This window comes from Epinephelus lanceolatus, chromosome 1, assembly GCF_041903045.1.
Source record: "Epinephelus lanceolatus isolate andai-2023 chromosome 1, ASM4190304v1, whole genome shotgun sequence".
Lineage (NCBI taxonomy): Eukaryota > Metazoa > Chordata > Actinopteri > Perciformes > Serranidae > Epinephelus > Epinephelus lanceolatus.
In genome coordinates, this window is record NC_135734.1 from 17,223,379 (window position 1) to 17,248,079 (window position 24,701).

The following is a 24,701-nucleotide window of genomic DNA, read 5'->3' on the forward strand; positions in this document are numbered from 1 at the left end:
GTTTGAGAAAATATGTCTCTTTATTGTTAAGTCCAGCTTCTCTTTGAGCTCTGAGTCAGTGGAGAAATGGGAACTTTAAAGAGCAAAATGATCCCTGAAGTGATTCCCAAAATGAGTGACATGGTTTTCTATGATTTCTTAAAAACACTACAAACACAGTAGAATAACTACAAAATACAAAGTGCATTTAGTTGTGGTAGTATATCTCAGACTTTTATTTCAAGATAACCCTTTTTTAAAAGCGACTTCACTGTGTATTTTTGCCTGCTTGTGTTTTGGGGTGTATTTATTTCTTCTTAGCAAATATATTCATGTTTATATGAAACTACTGGATAGAAGACAACCCAAAATAGGACCTCAGGGTCAACAAGGATCCATTCCAATCGTCATCACAATAGAGTTTTAGGTGAGTTTGTCATTAAGAGTCTCATTATCTGTTCTGGATGACCCAATTGATCCATGCGAGGTAGTTTCTGACCTTAGTGTAGACGCCAGGGTAGTAAGCATAAGCACAGCCGATGCCCCAGGATACAATGCCCTCAAGTTTACCGTTACAGACAAGAGGTCCTCCTGAGTCACCCTGAGGATGGAAAGCAAAAGTTTTTGTTGAAGTCGGTACACATTTTAAAGGTCCAGTATGATAGGATTTAGTAGCATTTAGCGGAACTGAAATTTCTCCCATGTGCCAAGCGTGTAAGAGACCAAAATGCAAAAACGCAAATGGCTGTATCTGGCCAGTGTTTGTATATCTTTGTATGTTGTTTGTATGTCCATTCTGGGCTACCATGTAAACAACATAGTGAACTCTGCAGAAGCGACACTGCTCTGTATGTAGATATAAACGGCTAATTCTAAGGTAACAACAACACAGTTCTTATTTTCAGGTGATTACAAACCAATGAAAAATAGTTACGAATATTAAATACAATGGCAAATGCTACACACTGGACCTTTCATGTAAAATCGCAAAAGAATTAAAAAAAAAAAAAAAACAAATCTGATTTTTGTCAGTTTCCCATGTGATCATAGCTGAAAATGTGTGCTTGCTTTAATGCTAATTGATTGATGTAGAAAGCTTTTAAATCTGTACAAATCAATATTTATGTATTCACAACTGAAAGAATGTGAAAGTGGTTGTTCAAATAAATCAAGTAAGAATTAGCACCACCACCATCATCTGCAGTTTTCCACAGCTCTATGGAGCTTTTATTTTTTTAACATCAGTGTTTTGGGGCTAAATCATTGTTGGCTCGTATCAACCTTGTGTCCAGCAGAAGCAGGCAGCTTTTTTCAAGCTCTAAAAAACCTATAAAATATGTATCCAGCATGTAACAGCACACAGTCAAAATTTGTGAGCTGGTGAATGTAGTGAAGCACTTTGTAGCTAAAAAGGAGCAGCCTTCGTGGCTGAAAAACAAAGCCAGTGTTTAAGTGCTAAAAACTACAGTACCTCAAATGGCCACTTGAGGCTGGCTCCAGAAGTCAATTCCCAGACATCTATGTTAAAATGCCCAACTTTACAGCAGAAATAAACATATTTATGAAGACGTGGCCACTTTGAGTGATAGTGTTCTCGCACTCTCAGTCAGCTCCACCCCTCGCTCCTCCACAGCTCTGGCCTCTTGTCCAAATATGGTCACTTCTGGCTCAAAATGTCCAAGATGGTCAAAGTGCTAACTAGAATGCTAGAATGGTAGACCACAAACTAATGGGTGACGTCACTACAGGTATGGCTTTGTTTATTAGTTTTATACAGTTAAGGAGTACAAGGAGAATGAATGTTTCCAGGTCCCACTGTTTGCTTACACATTTGACAACTTTATAAGGTAATATGTCAATCCTGTGTTTACAGTTTGGTTCAAAAAAATTGACAATGCAGCTTTAACAGCTTCCGAAAAATAAATGTCTCAGATGAATTGTTCTCTTCTTGCTATCATTTTGGGAATAGTACATGTTTCAGTCCTGTATCTTAAATTTAAGGTGGGACCCTAGACTATTTAAAAAACAGGGGGATGTAGCCACTGTGATGTCACCCATTGCTTTGTGTACTACAATGTCGAAGCCTTGAGTTTGGCACTTTGGCCGTCACCATCTTTGTTTTGTGGAGCCAGAAGTGACCATATTTACACGACAGGGTGGAGCTTTGGAGAAGCGAGGGGTGGAGCTAACTTAGAACCCAAGGACATTGCTGTGGTAGCGACTTGTCAATCACAAGGTAGCCACGCCCTAAAACGTACCCTGCTTGATTGTCTATTTTCCTTTAAATGGGACCATATTTTACAAAATGAACATCATGATGTATCGACGAAGACTTTAAACTAGTGATTGAGACCATAAACTCATGTTGAAAAATGTTTACTGAGGTAATAAATAAAATGAAAGCAGTCATTTTCTCATAGACCTTTATACAATCTGACTTCTTTTTGCGACCATTGGAGTCGCCCCCTGCTGTCCATTAGCAAGAATGCAGGTTTAAGGCACTTCCACATTGGCTTCACTTTTCCGACCTGGAGATAACCCCATGGGTGGGAGTCCTATAAAGTATCGTAGTGAATAATAATGTATCAGTCTCTGTGACATCTCATCATAACAGATCAATTAGCTGTTCCTTGAACTTAAACCTTAATGCCTGGCAATTGCCCACACACACACACACACACACACACACACGAGGCTTTTTGCCTCACCTGACAGGAGTCTTTCCCACCAAAGCGAGAGCCAGCACAGACCATGTTGTCTGTTACCCTGAAGTAGTAGTATTGCCTGCAGTTGTCAAAGATGTTCACATCCACGGACCTCAGCATAGGTGACAGGCTGTAGCTGTTGAGCCAGGTCACACCCCAGCCGCTGACTGTGCACTGGGCAAGGTTGGCCAAAGGCGGTGAGTCTGGGTCTGGCAAAGAGGCTGGCTCGACCATGGCATTGATGATAGCTGGACGGTCCAACTGACCGACAGAGAACATTTCCATCAGTCAGTCAACACAGAAAGCTATTGCTGAAGTTAGCAGTGCACAATTTTTATTCACATGCAAATGTAAGTAAAGAGGGTTGTTGCTCATCTAAATGACGCACTGTGCTGTCTAAAAAAGAATAAAATAAATAACACAAGAACAGATGGAGGCAACAAAGGATAAATAAGTGCACCAGTGTGAAGCAGTTGATTTAGTAAACGAGTTGCTGTACTCAATGTAACTAAATCCAAATCAGGTCTCTGGTTCAATAGGGAGTAAGCATCATTTGTAGTGTGTTTCAATAGAAAAAATGTCACAGTGCACTGGAAATTCAGTTCCATTGAAAATCCCCAATATGCACAATAAAAAGCAATGAGTCAGTTTTCTGGCTGACAGGAAGTAAAGTACTAACAGAGCCTTCTCACTGTATCAAAGGCAGGTCAATATTGAGGCAACTGATAAAATGAATCATGAGTAAAGTAAGCTCCACTGAATACTACTACTGATAAATCCATCAGGGTTATTTTGGCTTGCTGTCAGCAGTGGTAGAAAGAAACTCTGTGCATTTACTCTATTTAAACACTGTACTTAAGTACAATTTTGAGGTACTCTTACTTTTCTTAGGTAATTCCGTTTAATGCTGCTTTATACTATACTTTATACTTTTTTTTCATATGTTGCACATTATTTCTCATAAGGTATATTATCAGCCTCAAGAACACAATGCATTGTTTAGTGGAAAAAGATCATTGTATTTCAATTCCTATGTATAACATTTTTATTTTTATTTTTTATTTTAAAGGAAAAAACATCAAGCAGTGTGTCATAAACATTTTAGCAATTTTTCAGTTTAGATCAACATTTGGAAGAATTTAGTAAAATCAACTTTTTCACGATTCTGGTACTGCAGTCCTACCTTGTTTTTTTTTCTTGTTTCAAAATGCACTTATTGCTTTCTGTATTCGGTGACAACTTAGTGCTCCTCACATAGTATCAGCGATAATATTACCTGAGTAGGCTACTGAAGGACTAAAAGTCAGAACATGTCGGCGTCTACTGCATTGGTTTAGACCATCTTTTTAAGTAGACTCCTAACTTTATGAAAGGGCAATAATACATTTAGTGATGATAAAAATGATTTAGTCATAGAAATGAACATTTTCACATACAAAATGTTTTAAATTTACAAGTACAACTGAACTGATCAGTTGATTATCAATAGATTAGTCAGAAACAATTTTAATTTTTAAAATCAGTTCATGGCTTCAGCTTCTCAAATTTGAAGATTTTCTGCTTTTCCTTTTAATAGTATTTTAGAATTTTTAATTATTATATTTTGGACTATTGGTTGAAAAAAAAGATATTTTGAAGGTTTCACTTTGGGCTCTGGGTAACACCAATGATTGTGACGGTATTTCTCACCATTTTCAGAATTTTTACAAACCAAACAATCGATGGATTAATGGGGATCTATATGTGGGATCTATATCAAATCCACATCTGAATACAACACAATAGGCTACGACATAATCCACAGTCATCCCTTACCTTTATCAGCATGATATCATTGTCAAACGTCCAGTGTTGGTACTGGTAGTGCCTGATGACTAAGGAGACATCGAACCTCTGCTCAAAGCCCTCCAGCTTGTAGATGCTGTGCTCACTCAGGACCACCTGGATCAGGTGCCTCCTAAAAGAGAACAGCAATAGGAGAAGTTCATTTGCAAAAACTGTTAAAAGATGGTCTTAAAATGAACCAACAGTTTGAGTTATATTCCTTTAAAGGCACTACCCAAAAACTTTGAGAGGAACAGAAGAAAAAAATGGAGATATTTTTGCCACTGAACCCTTCATATGCCCCAGGTGTACAACTGCAGTAACTCACGGTCTCCAGCAGTGGGCAGCAGACACCACCCACTGCGGGTGGATGAGGGTGCCTCCACAGAAGTGATGGTTCATGAACAGGAGGGAGGCCTGATACTTGATGGAGTATGGGTTCACCTCTGCACCCCCGATGATTCTCTTCCCGTACACACCTAAGAGCCAAAGAGGGGATTAGACACACAGAGACAGAGAGGCTCTGTAACACAAGATTAACTTGCAGCTTTTAGTTTTCACTCAGCTAGAGTTACATGAAGTCAGCCCTGTGTGACTGAAGGTGTGTTGAAAGGACAGTATGTACTGTAAATGTGTTCTCGGATGCCATTGTTCCTCACCTGTTAGAACACTCAGGAGGAGCAGTGAGAGGTGCCAGGATGGAGCCAGGTTCATCTTAAAAGCTACTAAAAAGAAAGACACAGCGGAGGTGGTCAGTATCACAACAGCCGTGAAGATGATTAAGTTTAATCAGCCACATTAACCAAAGTTGTCAAGTCAGAATTTCAAAGTATCAAAGATCATTTACAAGCTTAAATGTATTAAATTCACTCCTGCACACACACCAAAATTATTCCTTAATACTACATGAAATACAGTCTGCAAATTTCAAGATTGAACTTCATGTTTTGCATATTGTTTTTTTTAAATGACAAAAAAGTTGCCTTAAAATGAAGATACTGTTGCATTTACGATGTTTGGTCAGAGCTGTTGATAATACATGTAGATACAGGTACAGGATGGATAATGCAGGAAGATTAACAGCCATCCTGAGAAGGCTGTTCACTCAAGAAAACCCTGGTAGTATGAAAGCATAATGTCTCGACCTCTGATGTGCGTTGAGACATGAACCTCTAGAGCTCAGATCATCTTTGTTCAGTGGTCATACGTTGTCACATTCACTCCAAAGTAAACTTATTTTTTCTATTCTGTTTTTATCTTTTCAATTGATTGAGAAAATGTCACTCATTGCACTCTAATTGGTACCAATACAAAGCCGTCTCACCTTATCAAGAGTCAAGTGAGAAAACAGTCCGAGTCCAGCATCCACACACTGGCACTCACATCCTCACACACCCCGCTCATCCCGGGATATACAGCAAAGCTTGAGAACTTTCTCCTCTCCTCTTTTATACTGTAACGATGCCTGTCACTGTCATTGTTCCCTTCCATTGTCCACCATATATCCAAGTGTCTCTCACATGCAGAAAGCCAAGAGTGTGACCTAGTACATGATTTTTTTTTTTTTTTTTAAAGAGCAGCCTTCTCTTTCATTGCGCCTCTCTTTCTAAGGCCTTTGTTCTCACAGATTCAGCCTATTGTCCAGTTGGGGAGACAAAGTGAAACTTTACAGGGATGAAACCCAACAAGCCAGAGAAATGATAGAATATACTCGCCAGACATGATGTTGGTGTATCCAGTGATGCTACAGAGGGCAGTTCAAATGATGTCTGAGTATGATATATTTGCCCCCTAGTGCACTATCAACCTGAGACGTAGCAGGACATGAAAGCATTTATTCTGTCGTGGAACAAGGAAAAAGCTTTTCTCAGAAATCCTGTTTAATTGGGCTAAGAGTGAGAGTGGTTGATCATGTGTTTTGTACCTTGGTTTTTCCCTTAAGTCGACCTCGGGTCAATATGACACAATTAAAGCAAATAATGCCAAAATCAGTGCCACAGCCTGGCCTGTGTTCACGTTGATAAGTCTGATCCAGCAGAGAAAGACTGTCTTATAACGTGTGTCTGCAGTGTCTTTCTTCTCTTCTCTCAGCCTTTCCCATCTCTTCAGGTGTCACTCTCACTTAGTTTCCCAGCAGTTTGTTTTTTTTCCATCCTTAGTTCCCACACACAGGTGTTTGGTCTGTAACTCATAGCCTCCATACAGTCTGCTCTCCCCAAGGTGTCTTAGGGTGAAAGGTGATAGCGTGCTCCGCTCTCCCTCAGGTGCAAAGCTGAGATGACAAACAGGATGCTTTTGTCTGCGTGTGTGTGTGTGTGTGTGTGTGTGAGAGAGAGAGAGGGAGAGAAGGAGACAGAGAGAGTGAGGCAGATGTCTTGCACAAAACTGCACGTACTGTACGTATAAGCGGTGAGTCTAAGAGGATCACATGTTGCCAAAATGTGGTCAGCACGGAGAAATTTAATTCTTTGCCGCATCCAGACTTCTGTGTTGATATAAAAGGCAGATTATGTCTCTATTTGTCCATCAATCTAACCTCTATATTCACATTGTGCTGTGTTTTTATTGACAAAGCCAAACTAAGTATAAGTGTTGTGTATTTAAAGGGTCAGTTTACCCAAATTGAAAATAAAAAACATTTCTGCCTCCTCTGCTATACAGTTGAAGTGAATGCATGAGTGTGGTGCTCAAAATAGTGGTGGGCAAAATGTTATTATATATAGTTTAACTGATATGTCATGTCATGTCAAAAAAAAAAAAAGTTTCTGGAAAACCAGTTGAGAGACAGTTTATGTATAAAACAACCAGACAGAAATGTGTGTTTTTGGCTGAATGGCTGAATGTGTGCTATAATCAAAGATATGGCCACCTCTGTATTAATAGCATAGCAATGCTCTGATGGTTGACAAATTTATATATATCCAACCCTAAAAAATACATTTAATGAAGGATGCATTTTGGGAAATAGATTTATTCACTCTTTGCCAAGAGGATAAGAAGACTGATACCAGTTGCATCTGTCTGTCAACAATGATTAGCTTAGGAAATGCTTAGCTTAGCATAAAGACTGAAGTTTGCCTCACAGCACCTCTAAAAATGACTAATTAACACATTTTATCTTGTTTGTTTAATCTGTATAAAAACGTCAATGTAAAAATGACTAGTCGTGGCTTTCTGGGGAATTTCATGCTGTGACTATTTCCAGGCTGGGAGCCATATCTTCCTTGAAATATTAAAATAACATGAGATTGGTACAAATTTTCTCATCTAACTCTTGTGAAGAAATATGAAGAAATATGCATATTTCCGAAAATATCTTTCTCTATTCTTTTAAAGAGCAGTACTTAAGTTAGGAAGCAAGGAAAGTTTATTTACTTGGTGTCTTTCTGGATCAGAAGTCAAAACATGCTTCACAGTAACCAAGACATCCAGCAGAGTCACAATGATAAGGTAATACATAATACAGCAATGACAGTAAATAAAGCTACACAAAAGCAGGTCTAATAGGTGGCCCCGCTAGAAACATGTCCCCATTACTCTGTATAAAACTTGCTGTCAACTGTTTTCATAGAAGCTACAGGTATTAAATAGCAGTCATGTATCATTGCTATAAAATTAAATTTCATTCGCCTGTCCCAATGTGAATCTGAATGGCTATTGTTAAGGCCAACTTAAGTTCAAATATCTGCAACATTTACAAAGTATTTGCATGAGTCATATTTGCTTTGACTGTATTAATAGAATAGAAACAACCTGATGTTTTAGGGCGTTTGCCTGTGAAGTCAGGCAAGTGTTGGTCCAGGAAACACCTGATGGTGGGAGGCCACACAAAGCCGTCTCTCCCATTCTACTGGGTGAAGCATCAATTATTCAGCCTGCTCTAAATGTGGGACAAGAGGAGGTCAGGCGAGATTCTCCTCCCATGCTGCGGATGATGCTGACTTGCCAGAAGCCTGATGATGATGATGATGATGATGATGATAATAGTGATGATGATCAGGCTGATGATAATGAGTTATTATCACTGCAGACATGATGATTCATACTCATACAGAAGAACACTTGTGTGTCTCGGCTGCGTAGAGTACCTCTGTGTTGTCTTGAATCAGATGTGAATCTCCCCAAAGCTACAAAACAAAGCCCTGCGTACACACACACACACGCACACACACACACACACACAAGCACAGTGGGCTATTGAAACATTTCAGCATGGATAAGCCTGGATGATGACACAGACAGAGCGTGCTGATACAGTATAGATGAACCCACTCGGCACAGTACCCTGTGTTGCCATGGCAACAATGTAAGGCCTTTCGACAAGTCAGGAGGGTCAGGCGAAAGAGTTGTGATAGTGCTGGGATGGCAGGGGGGTGCTGGGCAGTTTTTGAAGGTGAACTTTGTTGCTCTCTTTCCTTTTCAATCAATGCTACAGTGTTGGACCCTGGTGCTGCGTGTCATGGTGAAGGGTGAAATTAAAAACTGGAGGATAAAGGCTGATGTGACTGAGTCCTACTGTTTCCAGAAAGGAGTGGATGCCCAGTGTTGGGCCAGCAGAGAGGAGCAGAGGACGCTGGTTGTGGCTACAGTGGTTTAGCTGCTGGTATGGTGTAGGATAACAGCCTAAAACCTCCACAGCCATGATGAGCCTGCTCGTGTGTTTGTGTTGTGTGCTGCTGGACCTCACGACAGTCCACAGTGAGTATATGTTTCTCAGTTTTGTTGAGTTGCTCAGTTTTAAATGTTGAATTCTGTGCCACGTTACTGGTCTTAGCTTTTCAAGTTTATGCATTTTAGATTGAAAAAAAAATACATATGACATGTATAAGACATTTTGGGAAATATGCATATTTGCTTTTTGCTGAGAGTTCAATCAGTTAAATCAGAGGCTGAGGCCAGCAGCCAGTCTGCTTAGCTTAGCACACAGGCTGGGAACATGGTGAAGCAGCTAGCATAGCCTGGTGCATTGTTGTTTTTATACTCTAGGAAAATATATTCTATATACAGTAATATGGTTTCCTTGACTCTGGTGTTTGTTTAGATTCAACAAAGGAGACTGTGGCAAAAAGAAGCAAATAAAGTCAAACTATGGCTTTAAATAGATTTCCTCCTTCCTTTACAGCGTCATCAGTTTGTAAATAATCCCCAACTGTGCTCAACAAAAAAAAGAGACATATTTCCACCCACGTTTACAGAAACGAAGCATAAATATGTCCAGGAAATAGCCTTTACTGTTCCTATGTCTCCGACTCTATAGCCTGAAGACAATGTACAGTTGAGCTGTTGTATAAAGCAGACAGGGAGAGCCCCCACTCTAAAGTTTCAGAGCCCAGTGTGAGGTGGTGACACTAGAAGGTCAGGTTATATTGGATTACCTTCATTATGCAGTGGCCTCCCAGGTGACAGAAAACCACTAATTGTTAGGTTGGGTCAATGGGCTTGAAGGGGGGATTAGGGGGGCTTGCTCTTTATGTTTCTCTTTTGTTCACTGATGACTCTCCATGTTTTATAAGATGTACTTGGACTGAAATCTATACCTGGGGAGTTGTTGCTATATATCTGAGTCCTGACCAGAGAATGAAGTCACGCATCCTCTCTGTGTGCTTGTCTGTTTGTTGTGTCATATGAGGGTGGTAGATGGTCTGGCCATGTGTGCATACTAGTGCTTGTGAGTCTCTGTACAGGTATCTATCCCACTGACTAGCTCATTGCCGCCCCTCTGCACTGCAACAGTCACTGCAGAAGTGTAGCGTCCACTCTCTGGTTACCCCCTGGTTACCCCCTGGTTAGCACTGTTAGCTGCTAGCCACAGGCTCAGCCACCGCCATGTTGAGAGCCGTGTTCAGACAACCCCTAATCTGTAGATACGCTCTGAATATCATGTAGAACACCTGTAAAACAAATCTTAATCCATCTGTCACAGCTACTTATTTTACGCCTTGTCCTGTAAATGTTTTGTGTCCACACAGGCCGTGTGCTCATGCAGGGCCGTATAGTCGGTGGTCACACTGCTGTGCCGAACTCAATCAAGTACATTGTGTCACTGCAGAGCACCAGGGGCCAACACTTTTGTGGTGGATCACTGGTTCACAGGTACTGGGTGCTGACCGCAGCGCACTGTAACATCGGGTAAGAATGTTCAGTGGTTGTCATCAGTAAGCTGTTGATGTTTTCTGTCATAATTGTTGGGTAAAAAATTACAAAACCATATTGTCAGGTTGTCATGTTTTTGATGAAGCATACTGGCATCTTAAGATGATGAACATGGTCAATATAATACCTGCTAAACGTATGTTAGCCTTGACATACTGTCATAAATCCGTCATAAATTTAAAATGTGACCTGACAGTTGTGTTTGAACTTTGCTCAAGGTAAAGATCAAACTGTTTCTGAGACACTTGCACAGGCAGTGACATTCTCCTGGCATTCTCACAGTTGACTCTGTAGAAGTCGCTGTGTAGAAGCTAACTTGGCATGATTTTATATTGTGAGCAGATGGTCCCAACAGATGCCTAAAAGCAAACATCCATTCTGCTACGGGTAGGTAACGTCAAAACGATGCCGCTTGATCATGATGCAAAGGAAACCTGTATACAGGCCACTGGGAAGTCAAATGGCACACAGATGCGGTCAAGTCAGCTGACCTTGTCACATCATCATCATTCTGTACGTGTGTGTGTGTGTGTGTGTGTGTGTGTGTGTGTGTGTGTGTGTGTGTGTGATCTTGTCTGGATCCAGGAAACTGGCTGTATTTCTGTTATACTGTCCCGGCCCTGCCTGCACACAGTAACCCATTGTTCCCTGGCAGACAAGCACTTTTGGCTTCATGGTGGCCTGTGTCTTTGTGACTTTGAATCCTGGTGATGATTTTCCATGAATGTCATTTGACATCATCATTCCCACCTTCCCTGCCTTTTGATATACTATTCAATTCAACTAAGATCGTCCAGTCGCCAGAAGAAAATGTTGGCATTGTGTCTCCATAAATCAGGGATACATTTCATTTGTACTTCTCATATGTATCATATCAAGGTCTATAAAATGATATAGTGCTGATTATATGTGTATGAGCTGACTTTGTCATCAGGAGGTAGAGGGTACGGTGGATTGCATGACATCTCAGCAAGACTGCTGTCAAGCTGCAGAGCACTGTTTGAGACCAACAAACAATAAAACCAGTTGTGTTTTGCCGAGACGTCGGCAGCATTTTCAGTGGTGTCATTGTGCCACCAACAGTGGCTGTATTTTCAACCCAGTCTCACTCCAAAGTCGTCAAAATTCGGCACTTGGTCAGTGAGTTCTGGTGGCATATACTGACTAAAAAAGCTGCCCTTTCATATGTGTTTATTTTGAAAGACATTGTATGCAAACTGAAATTTCCTGTGAAAAAGAAAGTGCATGTAAGAGGCAGAATTTGCAACCAACACACCCAGGGTACCTTGCACGTCATATCTGGATATGGAAAGTCCATGACCAAACATCAGTATGTGACAAGGTCGTCGTGAGTGTGTGTTGGTTTTTATTAGTGAGATATTTGCAGCATCTCCAGCAGTGACTGTGCCACCAAAGTGGTTGTTATTTATCAAGACATCAGCGGCATTTCCAGCTGTGATTGTGCCACCAAAAACGATTGTTTTCTAGTAAAATATCAGTGGCATTACCGCTGGCATTTGTGCCACCATGGCATTTGTATTTAGTGAGACAGTGCAGCATTTCCGGCTGCATTTGTGCCGTAACCAGGTATTTTAAGCCAAAACATTATGCTTTCCTAACCATAATCAAGTGTTTTTTGTGCCTAAACATAACCACACCTTAACCACAGCATTGTTAAAATGTAAAGAAAATGTCATCATATCTGCTACATAATAATGTACAAATGCCATACAAATATGTGTGGTTTGCAGAAGCGTACAATGCCAACATTTTTTGTGCTTCTCTCCTTCCTTCTGTTTGTGTTTTCTCTGTGTGTGCTTTAAGAGCAATGCAACTAACTTGACTTTATTCTGACAAATGGTTTGCGAAGATACAGAATTTTTTTCACAATTATGCTGTTGCAAATTGTCTCCTTTGTATCCCTCTAAAAAGTGGTCAGTAATGACTCAGTCTCAAGGTCATGATCTTCTCCAGCTATATTTGTTGTTAAATGTGATGTGAAATGGAAATGCGTTGTCTTTCAGGGCAGAGCACATGATGATAGTGGCCGGCGACTACATTATAAATACCTTTGAGGGTACTGAGCAGTACGCTAAACCCCACAGGCTGGTCACCCATCCCCTCTACAACAGGAGCACCAACAATGCTGACATCATGCTCATTAAGGTACTGCAGACACAGTACAGAGCTTTAACCACACAGTAACAATGGTTATCAAACTCAACAAATATAAAGTGTAACATTTAATATATATATATATATATATATATATATATATATTACTTTTATTTTTATTTTCTCAGCTTTTATCATTAATGGTGTAGAGGCTTAAAACAGCACGAATGCAAAGGAAACAACACTTTGTGTGATAAACAACTCATACTGTCTACACTTTCACACAAGATCATGTGCGTGACAATAACATAGATGCTGTTATCAAGAGGAATATTACTTCTTTACATTATTACTGCTCACACTCAGAAGTGGGATGTTAATTTATGTAAGTCTATACCTCAGTGAAAAAAATCTAACACACCACCACACCATTTATATTATCCATATGACTCAATGGCAATATTGAGATGTGGCCATGAAAAGAAGCACCTTTTATTCTTCATGACTCAGTGTGCAAAGCAATGCAATAAAATATATGGTAAATACAGCCTGCTGTATGCTCTCCAAATAAAATGTTTGCAATCTTTATCTTTCTAAATCAATGAAGGACTGTATCTTAATTTTGATTCCCTTTAAATTTTAACACTGCATTAGAGAAACTTTACAAATTTTTTGTATAATATTTCATATCTTGATAAGGTTTGACAAGATAGTTGTACTACAATTTCTTTACGTACTAATTCTGAAACTCTCCTCTGTCTAGTTGCGGGCCCCCATGGTGCTGAACAGGTACGTGTCACTGGCGCCTCTCCCCAGACAGGGGACAGGAGTGGTCGAAGGTTTGGTGTGTCGGGTGTCCGGGTGGGGCTACAACAATCTGGGTGGAGGCCAGGCCCCCTTCACCCTGAGGACGGTCACAGTGCCCATTGTTTCAACTGCAAGATGTAACGGCAGCGAGTCCTTTAATGGAAATGTCACAGCAAACATGATCTGTGCTGGCTACAGGACTGGAGGAAAAGATGCATGCAAGGTACATAGGACAAAAGCTATTGTACCGTCTTTCACTAGTAATTATTTTAAAGAGGTTTAGCTGTGAGGAAAGTAGGTGTTGCACATCAGTGGCTGCCCAGTCTGCCCCATTGTGACAAACATGATCATTTGGTCTTTGAAATGCCATGAAATCCATTTTGAAACTAGACCATCTGGCACTGGGATCAGTCCAGTCGTGACACTGCGATCTGTGACTTAAAGGCTGAGACAACATGCGGCACTGGAGCCACATGCGGCTCTTAAGCCTCTCTCCATTGGCTCCCTTAGGCTTTGACAACAAATAAATCATATGGATATTATTTTTTAACATCTATCAGTGTTGTCACCCTAAAGTAATTCCAACATTCTCCAAATGTAAAAATGTGTAGCCTGTACATCAAATAAAAAAAACAAAAAGTTATAATGTGGCAGATAAAATAAGCATCAGTCGTCTTCAGCCCAGCGCCATTTCCTCTACATTTTACCAAATCTCAATAGCGGTGGCTACAGTAGTCTCCCTAGCTTGGCTTGCTATCGATTCGAAATCCAACAGAGGAAAAGTTTGGAACAAAACAGAATTTATTTGTGTGTGAAGAGATTAATTTGCTTTTACTGCCAACTTTTCAAAGTTCCAAAAATTCACTGTCTGGTGATAAAACATATTGAGGAATGCTCATTTAGACTTTAAATATAATAGGCTGGGTTACCTTCATTATAATGCTTAATATGTTTTGCGGCTCCAGATAGATTTTCCATATTAACAAGTGGCGAATAAGACTGACTGTTGAGTTGCATCATGTCGCCTATGTTGCCTATGTCTTGGTCAAAAAGTTGCGCTTGAACAAATCACAAAGACTACAGCCAACAGCCTAGTACGTCAGTCTGCACATGCCTGAGAGACAAATAACTCAACGCCAACAGCGGAGGTAGTCAGTATTCATCATTCAAAAACAGGAACCAGAAGGCTGACATGTATATAATATGCTAGTTAGCCAGTTAGCACTTTAAGAAACAAAACCTGATGTTGACAGAACAAATGATATTAACTGTGTGCTGGTGGGCAATAACATAAACAATCACACACCATTTTTGCTAAAGAGCTCAGTGGCTGAAAAAAAAAAATTCTAATATAACAAGTTGGTTTCAAAATTACGCCCTCTTGACTTTAGTTTTTGTGTGCTTAATCCACTTCTGTTTCTCCTCTTATGCACTTAGCTGTACTACCGATCAGAGTGATGTCATTCACTGATGGGCTCCACTGTCTCCGATGCGAATACAACATACCAAATCAGCCAAAAAACAGCTCACAGGGGCCGATTAGTGCCAACAACACAGGACACATCGCAAAAACTAGGGCGACAGACGCTCACTGATTGCCCGATATTGCTAAACAGCCCTAAGGGCCCTAAAATGAACATGGGCCAAGGATGCAAATTCTTACCCCCCTACCTGATGTCAACAACACACCTGTAAAGTAACAGCATCTTGCATTGTTGTGACACTACTGCGTTCACAAATACATAGAAAGAAAGACATTTAAAAACCTGATAAAATACTCAAAACTGCTCCTGTGGTAGTGTCTGCTACAACAGGTGTCACCAGGGCCACATTTCACCATGATCTCACACACACACACACACACACACAAGGTGTAAACAACACCAGCCATTGGGATGTTGTCGCGGCTGGTAATAATAAATTCTCTGAGGTACTGCTCTTGATTCCCAGTGTATATCAAATAATGCAGGGTCATCTTCTTTTCATCAGCTCACATTAGAGCCAAACAATAACACAGTTTTGGGAAGCTCATCCTCATGACAGTATGAGGATACATCATGTCAGTGTTGATTCAGCTACAAGCTTTTATTAAGCCGACGTGGCAGTCCACCCTCAGGAATTATATTAGTTATGATAGTTACAGAAGAGATAGAAGAGCAACCCTGAAATAGCACCAGGGCTAAAAACTTTGCTGAAATTACAGTCATTTGTATCCACAGACAACAGCATGCTCTGATTTTGTTATTGGTATCATGGAAGAATTTCTGCCCCGGCCTTTGATGTGGGAAGAAAATCACATGAAATTGAATGTGTGATATACCAGAAGGCTATATTTTGCCTTAGGTAAAGAGCTGAATGACTAATTAAAATGTGCTATATTTAACCCAGCAGTAGGCAACTTTGTGTGTTGGCATTTCCAAGTGGCAGCAAGAGATTATGATGTGATGAATTCAATCCAAACCATCCTGTGAAAAGACAGTTTTCTTTCTCACGTCTCAGGTTTTTTTAAGAAATATGACAAGTCCACATATAGGCTAATGTGGTTTATTACAGTACACATGAAATAGCATTTCATGTTGTAAAATTCACATGTACACTCATAATTCACATGATGAAGGCACATATCATTTTCTGACATTTCATATCTGAAATATGAAGTTTTTTAAGTATAATCAGGTCAGTCTGTTTCATATGTAGGATGTTCTTCTCTGTTAGAGCCACATCTTGTGATTTAAGTTGACCATCATACTCTTTAATGTCTTACATATTCTACAGTGAAGAAGTGACCGAACTAGGCTGGGACTTGTAAGACATGGATGTCATAAATGCTTTTTAAAATTGCTCTCAGTATAACTGAGTGTAACACCAATCAATGACATTATAATGGCTTAACAGTGAGCTACAATATGAGAAACCCAGATCATTTGTTTCTTTCACTAAGGCACATTATGACATGATAACGGATGTTTTTTTTTTTATCTTGTCCTTACAGGGAGACTCTGGTGGGCCACTGGTGTGTCGTGGCTATGTCTACGGCGTGGTCTCATGGGGCAACGGCTGTGGTGATCCTAAGTTTCCGGGAGTCTACACTGCCGTGTCCAGATTCCGCCGTTGGATAGACCAAACCATTTACGGGTCACACCTACGCTGTACCAGATACTGACGAACACAATGATGCATCTACGATCATGAAAGTAGCCATTTAAAAAGGGGTATGCCCTTCAAAATATTGTGCCTGCACGGAACAAAGGTGGTTCTGTGGAAAAGAGCTTCCTCTGAACCACAGCTCTGATTACTCTGATAATTTTTTTAACACCAATATAATGGTGATGTGTCTCATATTCTCAAATCATCTTTTGTGGCTGGGCTCTGCCTGCTGCAGTAACTGTAGGATCCACGACATGGAGGCACTTTATGACCTTTCTGTATACGTATAGGCTATTCTGGCAATAACATTTCATAACTTGTGAAAAAAAAGCAAATATTTTATAGCAATAAATATCCAAATTTACAAAATGTGTGGAGCTGTGTCAGGGATTGAGTGGTGAATGTCTGGAGTCAATTTTTAATTTGACTTTTGCAGTTATATACTCATCAATTATTTGTGGTGAATTTGTGCATCTTTGTGTTATATAACATTCTGAGTCTGGGCTGAGATCCTGCTCATGGCTCTCACGTCTGACATCACAAGGTGGTGCCTGAGCCAAAATGGCAGGGCAAGCAGCCTTTTACTCTGAGCAGGGAGGTCATACATAAAGACAAAATGTGCCAAGAACAGTTTGGGATGTTTCACACACATGTTTGAGAGACTTCTTAAGCCTTTTTGTGTTTTAGTCAGTGCTCTACTTGCCGAGTTTGACGTGGGCGGGGCTCAATTGGAAAAAGGTGACATCATAAACTTCCAAGCACCGATCTGGTTTTAGCAACATTTGAATCAGAATCTAATGAGATCTCTGGAGTCATTTGTGTGTCTTGCCAGGTGACTGTCACTGAAACATAATGTTAGCTAATGTTCACAATGACTTTGTGACTCTTCCTACTTGTGATACTCTTACAATAGGTTTTAGCATGTAGCATCATTATGTAATAGTCATTTGTTGCTGCTGTGCAAAAGTCACAGTCTTGCTTTCGGTAAATACCAATATTATTTAGATATTGGCATGATGATGAAATGTTGGTGGATCCTTGGTTTTACCCAAAGGACATTTCATGCTGTTGTTGAGTTTAGGATGTAGATACTTATCATTTTCTGTCTCTTACATCCTTTTTCTCAATTTTACTTTTTGTGTTCATCGACATCTTAATTCTTAGAGGTTTCACCTCTGTGCCCACAATTACTTTTTTGGCAAGAGACAATTTTCCCACGCTCACCTGTACATGAAACTCTGCAGCCAATTGTTTTGGTCTAAAATATATGAAAAGTGAGTATTTACTTGTGCATGAATGATAATATGGGTCTGGTTTGTTAAAAGGCGTACTAAAAAATTAAAATAATTGATACAAAAGCCAATTCTGATGTCAATATAACATGTTATGGTAATATGTGAACTGAAAGAATTGTTACTGTGATGACCTGATATGAAAGGTGAGCCTCTGATAAAAATCATGGCCTCTGTAAGCCCACAGGGACTAGGTGTGTCATGACTGCGCCTCCTCTGTGAATAGTCAAAGTTAGTTCTGCTGCAGGCAGAGATATCACCTTTTATTTCATTGTCTGTGTAATGCAATTTGGTAAAGTTCCTCTTGAGAAAGAACAGCCTATGTCAAGCCCTTGATACCTCTCCATCGCTCCTTGTCCTTTACTGTATAGTTGTTTGATATGATCCCTTTGTGCTGCTGTTCCTACAGATTTATGTAAACACTGCGGGCAGCAGTGGGTGTCCCTGTGAGGAGTTTCAATCTAAAGGGACTTCATTTAACAAAGCTCTAATCTTGTAACGTTACACCTTTAATGTGATAACACAAAACCACAATGTTCCCAAACTGGGTTACATCAGAGTTTGTGAACATTATATCTACTATGAATCATCATCTTTTCAATAAAAATGCACAGTGGGAGGTCATTATAGGAATAATGGCATCCATATCATCAGTTTCTAAAAAAAAAAAAAAAAATATTTGTGTATAGTGCGTGTGTTCATTTTTCTCAGGAAGCCTACTAAAGAACAAAATGTGTTTTTAAAGCATCTCACTTTAATGCTTTACGAAGTAATCTGGATAATTTATGGAGTAAAACCTGGAACATCATCAAATCTGGAACATGGATTGTTTAAAAAAAACTTCCATATTCATTCAACAAATATCCAGATGATTCAATAAAAGTGCCAGGTGTAGCATCTCCAACCTCCATCCATATTCCCCACATTGATTTTATAGTTTTCTGGCAATTGTGGTGAGAACAGATGAAAACAGCGCAGGCCCTCTGTATCAAACTGGAAGTGCGCCATGGGGCCAAAAGTCACATCTCAGCCTATGAAAACACCGCCATCCTCTGGTGAGGTCTGATTCAATGGACATATATGTCATGCTCAACACCCCGCGGACCCAATAAATCGCCAAATTTGTGAAATTGCAACACAGTTTGGAAGATCTGACATCTCTAACTCGTCGAGTGGTGGCGCGTAAACGACGTCTCCCACAGATGCGTATTGGTTCACATTCATGTGCCATCTCTGAATATAAATCGCCATTTGTTTGATTGCATCTAGATCCCGGAGAGTGGAGCATTGGTACACCACGACTCCAACTGGAAGCTTCTCTGGGCTGCACCAGAAAACCCCCGTACAGCTCCCTCGCCAGGTCTCCCCGGGATCCGTGTTTTGCATCGCTCCTCAATTTGCATTTCTTCCTCAGATTTTCCGTGCGACGGGTTCAGCCGCTCGAAACCAGCGGGCGCTCCACGGCTCTATTGTACGTGCGCCTCCATTTCCAAAGCAATACGCGCAGAGAGAAAAAACCTCTGGAAATTTTGAATAATGTTGCCGAAGCTCCACGAGCGGGGAAATTGAGGACATTTTTTGATTTACTGTTATTTCTGTTGCGTACCTACGGAGACAGACACGTGTCTTCGGGGTGAACAGAAAGGGCTAGATCGTGTCAGCAGATAGCATTGTTTTTCTTCCCCCCTTTTGTTTGTTATAGACGACCGAGTTCAAGCTTGGCGACGAGCTATACATTTCAGTTTGTGCGCCTTGGTGATAAAGACGCATTTGGAGATGTCGGAAGTGCTGCCTTTCAACGAAGAAAAAATGAGTCATTATGGAAATGAGGGCGACGAGGGACACCTTTCCTTCACCTGTCGTCTTCAAGACACCAACAACTTCTTCAATGGATCACAGAACAAACGTCCGCCGAAACTCGGACAAATAGGCAGGAGCAAACGGGGTAATTATATAATTAAGGCGTTTTCGTTTGTATGGTGATGTGTTGAATGCGCACATAGGTTACCAGTGGACCATAATTAAGGATGGCTCCGTGTGAAGCCTGAAAGGCAACACCTTTGCCTTGACATAGTCTTCAGTAGAGCGTAATATCACAGACATTTCCTAGTGTTTGCATGCGTGCGGGATGTATGGGTTTTTAAATAATCTATTCGCATTGCAACACAAGTTGGATGCGCAGTGCGTGCTGTTAAATGCCTTCTGAATGCTGCTCAACAGAGTTGTCCCCTCCCCAAATGAATGGTTGGAATGATTGAGATTTATATGCTCTGTAATTATCATTTTTATTGTGTGTTTGCATGATGCATCCAGGCTGTTTGTGTTTTGGCTTTTGTGTGTCCTGCATTCCTGATGAAACCCATGAGATGGTCCTTGAAAATTGAGACTCGCTTGTGGTGGCACATGCATGCACAGTTGCAGACGCACAGTTGCACGTACAGTAGTGCACAGACACAACATGGACTAACATGGCAAACATGTAAGAACTGCATCTGTAGGTGAAGAAGCAAGAGCGCAGGCAGAAACTGAGACGTGCACATTCATAAATGTGCATCACACAGACACACACAGTCACGCTCATCGTTATCTTTCTCTTTTTGCACACTCTTACTCTCTCATGCATGCACACACCACTTCTGCTCATACAGTGCAGTGCTAATGGTTCTGGGCTTTAATGCCCTCCTGTCAGTTGGTGGTGAATTTTCAAGACGCCACACCAAGATGAGCCTCCCTCATTAACTCTCTCCCCTGTCATCCACAGTTGTGATTGAGGATGAGAATGGCGACGACGAAGCGCTGAAAAATGGAACAGAGAAGACCCCGGCAGAGGCTTAGAGCGCTCGGCTCAACACCCCCCAAAAGACAGTCTTGAAATTTTTTTATGGCGATATTTACCAATTTTAATCCAAAGACACTGTAGATAAGCACTTTCTCTCATGTGGCAGCAAGCAGCACTTCCACGCCCTCCTCTCCCAGTCAATCATGGCCATCCGAGTGACACACACTGGCAGGGGCGGGAGATGGCAGCGAAGGAGACCCCCAGGTGGACCCCCCCACCCTACCCCTGACACACACATACACACACACACACACACAGATACACTCACACATTCACACAAACAAACACACCCTCGATTGCAGGGTTTCGCCATAAATCCAAAAGCGGGAGAAGACAACGGGGGGGGGGGGGGGGGGGGCAAGGTGAAGGAAGGAGGCGATGCTGTCGAAATGCAGAAATCAGGGACAGGATACAGAAATAAATCTAATATAAAAACTAAAGCACACACTTCTCCTATATCTTATCAGTCAAACCTATGGTACCATTCTTTCTGCTCTTCATTTTGACTGAGGGCAAATGAATAACAGAGTTTGTAAATATGGAAAGGGTAGCCCATATTTTCTTGCACAAAGTGGGAAGCGGTAAACTGGTTTGTTCTCTGTGTTGAAGACTTTATTTATTGATCCTTTGGAATATGTCTTTTGCAGTGACTTAAGGCCCGAGGGAGTGTTCTTTTGTATGTCGAGAAAACTTTGAGTGAATGGAAATGACATTTTTTTTTCACTTAACAATTTCTCGATGTTGCCTGAGTGTTTTTTGTTACCATACTTTGCAGCTAACGAGTCATTTATATACAGTGTACCTCCCACCTGTTTGTAAGCTTCCCAGGCTTTCACCTGGATTGGTTGATACTGTAACTTGACTGTACACACCCTATTGATAAACTATTTATATTGCATTGTGCATTATCGTGTGTGCCAAATCTCATGAGGGATTAATACTGTACAAGACAACTTGTTCTTTTTTTGTGCTTTATACATTTACTCATACAGTTCAGTTGTTTTGTTGGGTCGCCATTTTTTAGGGCTCTTTCTTAAAACACTGAGATACCAACTCATGCATGGCAAATATGAAATCATGCATGCACGGCAGAAGTTCTGAAACTCTTGTGTATTCTTGAAGCACCTCGTATACAGCTTTGAATGACAAACCTCGAGAAACAGTCTTAATTCTGCGTTGTACTGTACGATTCACACTGATTTGTACAGTGGCCTAATATCTTGTAATAAAGATTATGACAAAGTACTATTTACTGTTTAGTGTTGATTGTGGTTTAAGGAATTATGTACTTGATGTTGCTTTTTTGTCGTCGTTTTTTTAAACTGTTCTAAAACTGTAGCAAAAACACAAAAATATAGTTTTGTATCAGACAGACGAAGACACAAGCGAATAGCACGGCTGACTTTTGGATATGTCCCTTGTACAGTTTCCCCTGTTGTTATTGGATTGCCTTTCTGGCTGCCAAGGAAGGTCAAGTCAGCATTTTCCACTGTGAGAAAGTAGCATCCCATTCTTTGGAAAGATCAGATATGGAAGGGGAGGCAGGAATGGGAAGAAAGATGAGCAAATAATCCCGTCCAGAATTTGAAATTCACACTTGTTTTGATTTGTTTAAAAGGAGAGCTGAGACACTCAGCTTGGACGACTTTGCAACAGACTACGATCTCATAAAGAGCTACAGTATTGCAAATGATTCTGTGGGGGAAAAATGTACACCACTGCTTCCCAATGCAATAAATGTCTGTTTGCATCTAAAATCTCAGCTCCTCTCTTTAATCAAGTCCTCTCTTTAACTCCATTGCCAGAGATGTAAATGGTGCAGGGGGCACCGAGGCGTGTGGAACACTGATGAGACGTGACATTTCCAACTCTGCTGTGGTGACTAAATGATTCATGTTTTGTGACGAGCCTCTGTCAGCGTATGGCATCTTAAACCCGGACCGCCGGGATGTGTGCTGGGAACACATACATGCAACGAACACACACACACACATACATGTCTGTTTCAGCTCCAACTGCAGGCGAGACTAACATATTGCTAGTCTCTCTCCCTCCCCAGTCTTGACAGACATGAAAGGGGCTGCCTGGGCTGGGTACCATGGTAACAGATGCACCTTGCACTCGATGGGTACTGCGGTGGGTTTTCAGTGCAGAATAGCCTTCCCCGAGCCTTGGCTTGATACCATCGCTATCTTTAATGGAATGTTCTCCATTCTCTTATCTCTGCCCTCTTCTCTCAAGACCCCCTATTCACTCAGTGGCGTGACCGCATTATCCTGCCAAAATAGTCCCTTCTTCCAAGACGGCAGTCAAGCATGACGATGGCGCCTACTGCAGTAACAGCCTATTCCCTCACACAGAATGAGAGGATGTTACATTTAGGGAGTAATGGTCTATGATTTCCTGTGTGGTGGATCCTTTCATCCAAAGCGTTGCAGTGAAGGCGTGATGTGATCCAGGGTCAGATAGTATTCACACACAGTCAAACCTGTAGAACTTCACCATTAACACACTGCAGAGAATCACAAAAACACCACAGCAGTCCTGCAAAAATGATTTGAAATCCTCATTTGTGGTGCACATGTACTATTATTTATTTGATTTTGTTGTATTTGTCCTTGTGATTTCTGAAACTTTTCTCCATGCTACATTACATCATTTTGCAGTGTTTGCAATCCAGCAGTCCACGTAGTAAGTGCCTGTAGTAAATCACCACTACAAAGGCAGTTGAGACTACTACGTGACTCATAGTAACTCCGATACTTATTATCAGCATGTGTCACCTTTAGCAGAGCTTTGAAAGGAAGAGTGGGTTTTCGAGGCAAAGCAAGGCGAGCGACAGAGTTACACAGAGGCCAACGAGTCACCACCTGAATCGCTGAATTGCAGGTGCATCAGTCAAACACTGTGAAATTACACTGCATCTCAGTGATCATGATGACAAAGTGACAAACGCAGAAAAACTGTGAAGAGGAACAGGTGAACACATGCCACCGCTGACAGACACTAAGTGGGATATTTTCTTAACGATGCCTCAAACTGCGTCTTCAAAGGGACCACAAAGTCAAATGAACACTTTCAACAGTGTCAAGAAATACTGAAGATTATAAGACTCACTCTACAGTAGTATTGTATAATATCAGTCTTTCCTGGCAGTTGGAATCATTTGATCTGTGCTGGGTGATATCAAGCTGACGTTTTTACAGTTAAAACACTAATCTGAGTGGAGTATGCGTTTTAACTACAGAACAATTTTCAGGCCTATAGCAAGACTTTAAAATATATAGACAAACATTTGATTTGGATCATGGATGGATTACTGAATGGGTTTATCAGACACAGGCCCAGGGCCCAAATTACTGGGGGGCCCATGGACTTTATTTGCAAAATGTCTCTCAAATTAACACGTACAGACCAGGAAGAGACTCAAAATGATCACAAAGAGACACAAAAAGACCACACAGAAATGCAAGGGAACTGCAAAGAGACACAAAATACCAAAAAAGTGGGCAAAAATTCACAATGAGACACAAAACAACCATGAGTATAAACAAAATGATTAAAAAGCAACACAAAACAACCGCAGAAGACACAAAATTACCTAAAAGAGGCCCAAATGACTACAAAAAGACATAAAATAACCATAAGGAGACACAAAACCACAAAAAAGACACGAAATTACATCAAATTAACACAAAACAATCACAAGGAGACACAAAATGACTACAATAGCCCCTTTTCCACCAGCATTTCCAGGAACCTTTATTACCAGGAATTTATTTACCTGGGTAACAGAATTCCTCGTAATCTGTGGTTTGCATTTCCACCGCACCTGTAAGT

General features: G+C 40.8%; 3 protein-coding genes across 4 annotated transcripts; 2 read left to right on the forward strand and 1 right to left on the reverse strand.

Moving 5' to 3' along the window:
* Position 1: 1 nt before the first annotated feature.
* On the reverse strand, positions 2–5,937 carry LOC117256360 (serine protease 1-like). Of its 2 annotated transcripts, none has more exons than XM_033625726.2 (6): positions 5,833–5,937; positions 5,168–5,230; positions 4,837–4,987; positions 4,500–4,641; positions 2,688–2,945; positions 2–580 (listed from the first exon to the last, which is right to left on the reverse strand). In XM_033625726.2, exons 2-6 carry the CDS (start codon positions 5,220–5,222, stop codon positions 431–433), a joined length of 756 nt encoding a protein of 251 aa, XP_033481617.1. In that variant the 5' UTR covers positions 5,223–5,230; positions 5,833–5,937; the 3' UTR covers positions 2–430. The 2 variants fall into 2 exon arrangements, with proteins under 2 accessions (XP_033481617.1, XP_033481616.1); XM_033625725.2 differs by having other exon boundaries at positions 5,168–5,233.
* Positions 5,938–8,862: 2,925 nt separating this feature from the next.
* Positions 8,863–17,121, forward strand: LOC117257409 (trypsin). The gene is made up of 5 exons (XM_033627587.2): positions 8,863–9,206; positions 10,478–10,637; positions 12,686–12,827; positions 13,540–13,806; positions 16,576–17,121. The coding sequence occupies exons 1-5, from the start codon at positions 9,149–9,151 to the stop codon at positions 16,744–16,746; spliced, it is 798 nt and encodes a 265-aa protein (XP_033483478.2). The 5' UTR covers positions 8,863–9,148; the 3' UTR covers positions 16,747–17,121.
* Positions 17,122–19,093: 1,972 nt separating this feature from the next.
* camk2n1a (calcium/calmodulin dependent protein kinase II inhibitor 1a) lies at positions 19,094–22,103 on the forward strand. Its single transcript, XM_033625671.2, has 2 exons — positions 19,094–19,967; positions 20,784–22,103. The coding sequence occupies exons 1-2, from the start codon at positions 19,799–19,801 to the stop codon at positions 20,855–20,857; spliced, it is 243 nt and encodes an 80-aa protein (XP_033481562.1). The 5' UTR covers positions 19,094–19,798; the 3' UTR covers positions 20,858–22,103.
* Positions 22,104–24,701: the final 2,598 nt, after the last annotated feature.

Bases quoted from the DNA above. Each gene is read 5' to 3' on its own strand.
- LOC117256360 (XM_033625726.2), bottom strand. From the start codon at position 5,222: ATGAACCTGGCTCCATCCTGGCACCTCTCACTGCTCCTCCTGAGTGTT. The intron at 4,988-5,167 runs GTGAGGAACAAT...TTTGGCTCTTAG, and splicing joins CCTCCTGAGTGTTCTAACAG to GTGTGTACGGGAAGAGAATC. The intron at 581-2,687 runs GTGAGGCAAAAA...TTCCATCCTCAG, and splicing joins GTGGGAAAGACTCCTGTCAG to GGTGACTCAGGAGGACCTCT.
- LOC117257409 (XM_033627587.2), top strand. From the start codon at position 9,149: ATGATGAGCCTGCTCGTGTGTTTGTGTTGTGTGCTGCTGGACCTCACG. The intron at 12,828-13,539 runs GTACTGCAGACA...TCCTCTGTCTAG, and splicing joins CTGACATCATGCTCATTAAG to TTGCGGGCCCCCATGGTGCT. The intron at 13,807-16,575 runs GTACATAGGACA...TTGTCCTTACAG, and splicing joins GAGGAAAAGATGCATGCAAG to GGAGACTCTGGTGGGCCACT.
- camk2n1a (XM_033625671.2), top strand. From the start codon at position 19,799: ATGTCGGAAGTGCTGCCTTTCAACGAAGAAAAAATGAGTCATTATGGA. The intron at 19,968-20,783 runs GTAATTATATAA...TGTCATCCACAG, and splicing joins AATAGGCAGGAGCAAACGGG to TTGTGATTGAGGATGAGAAT.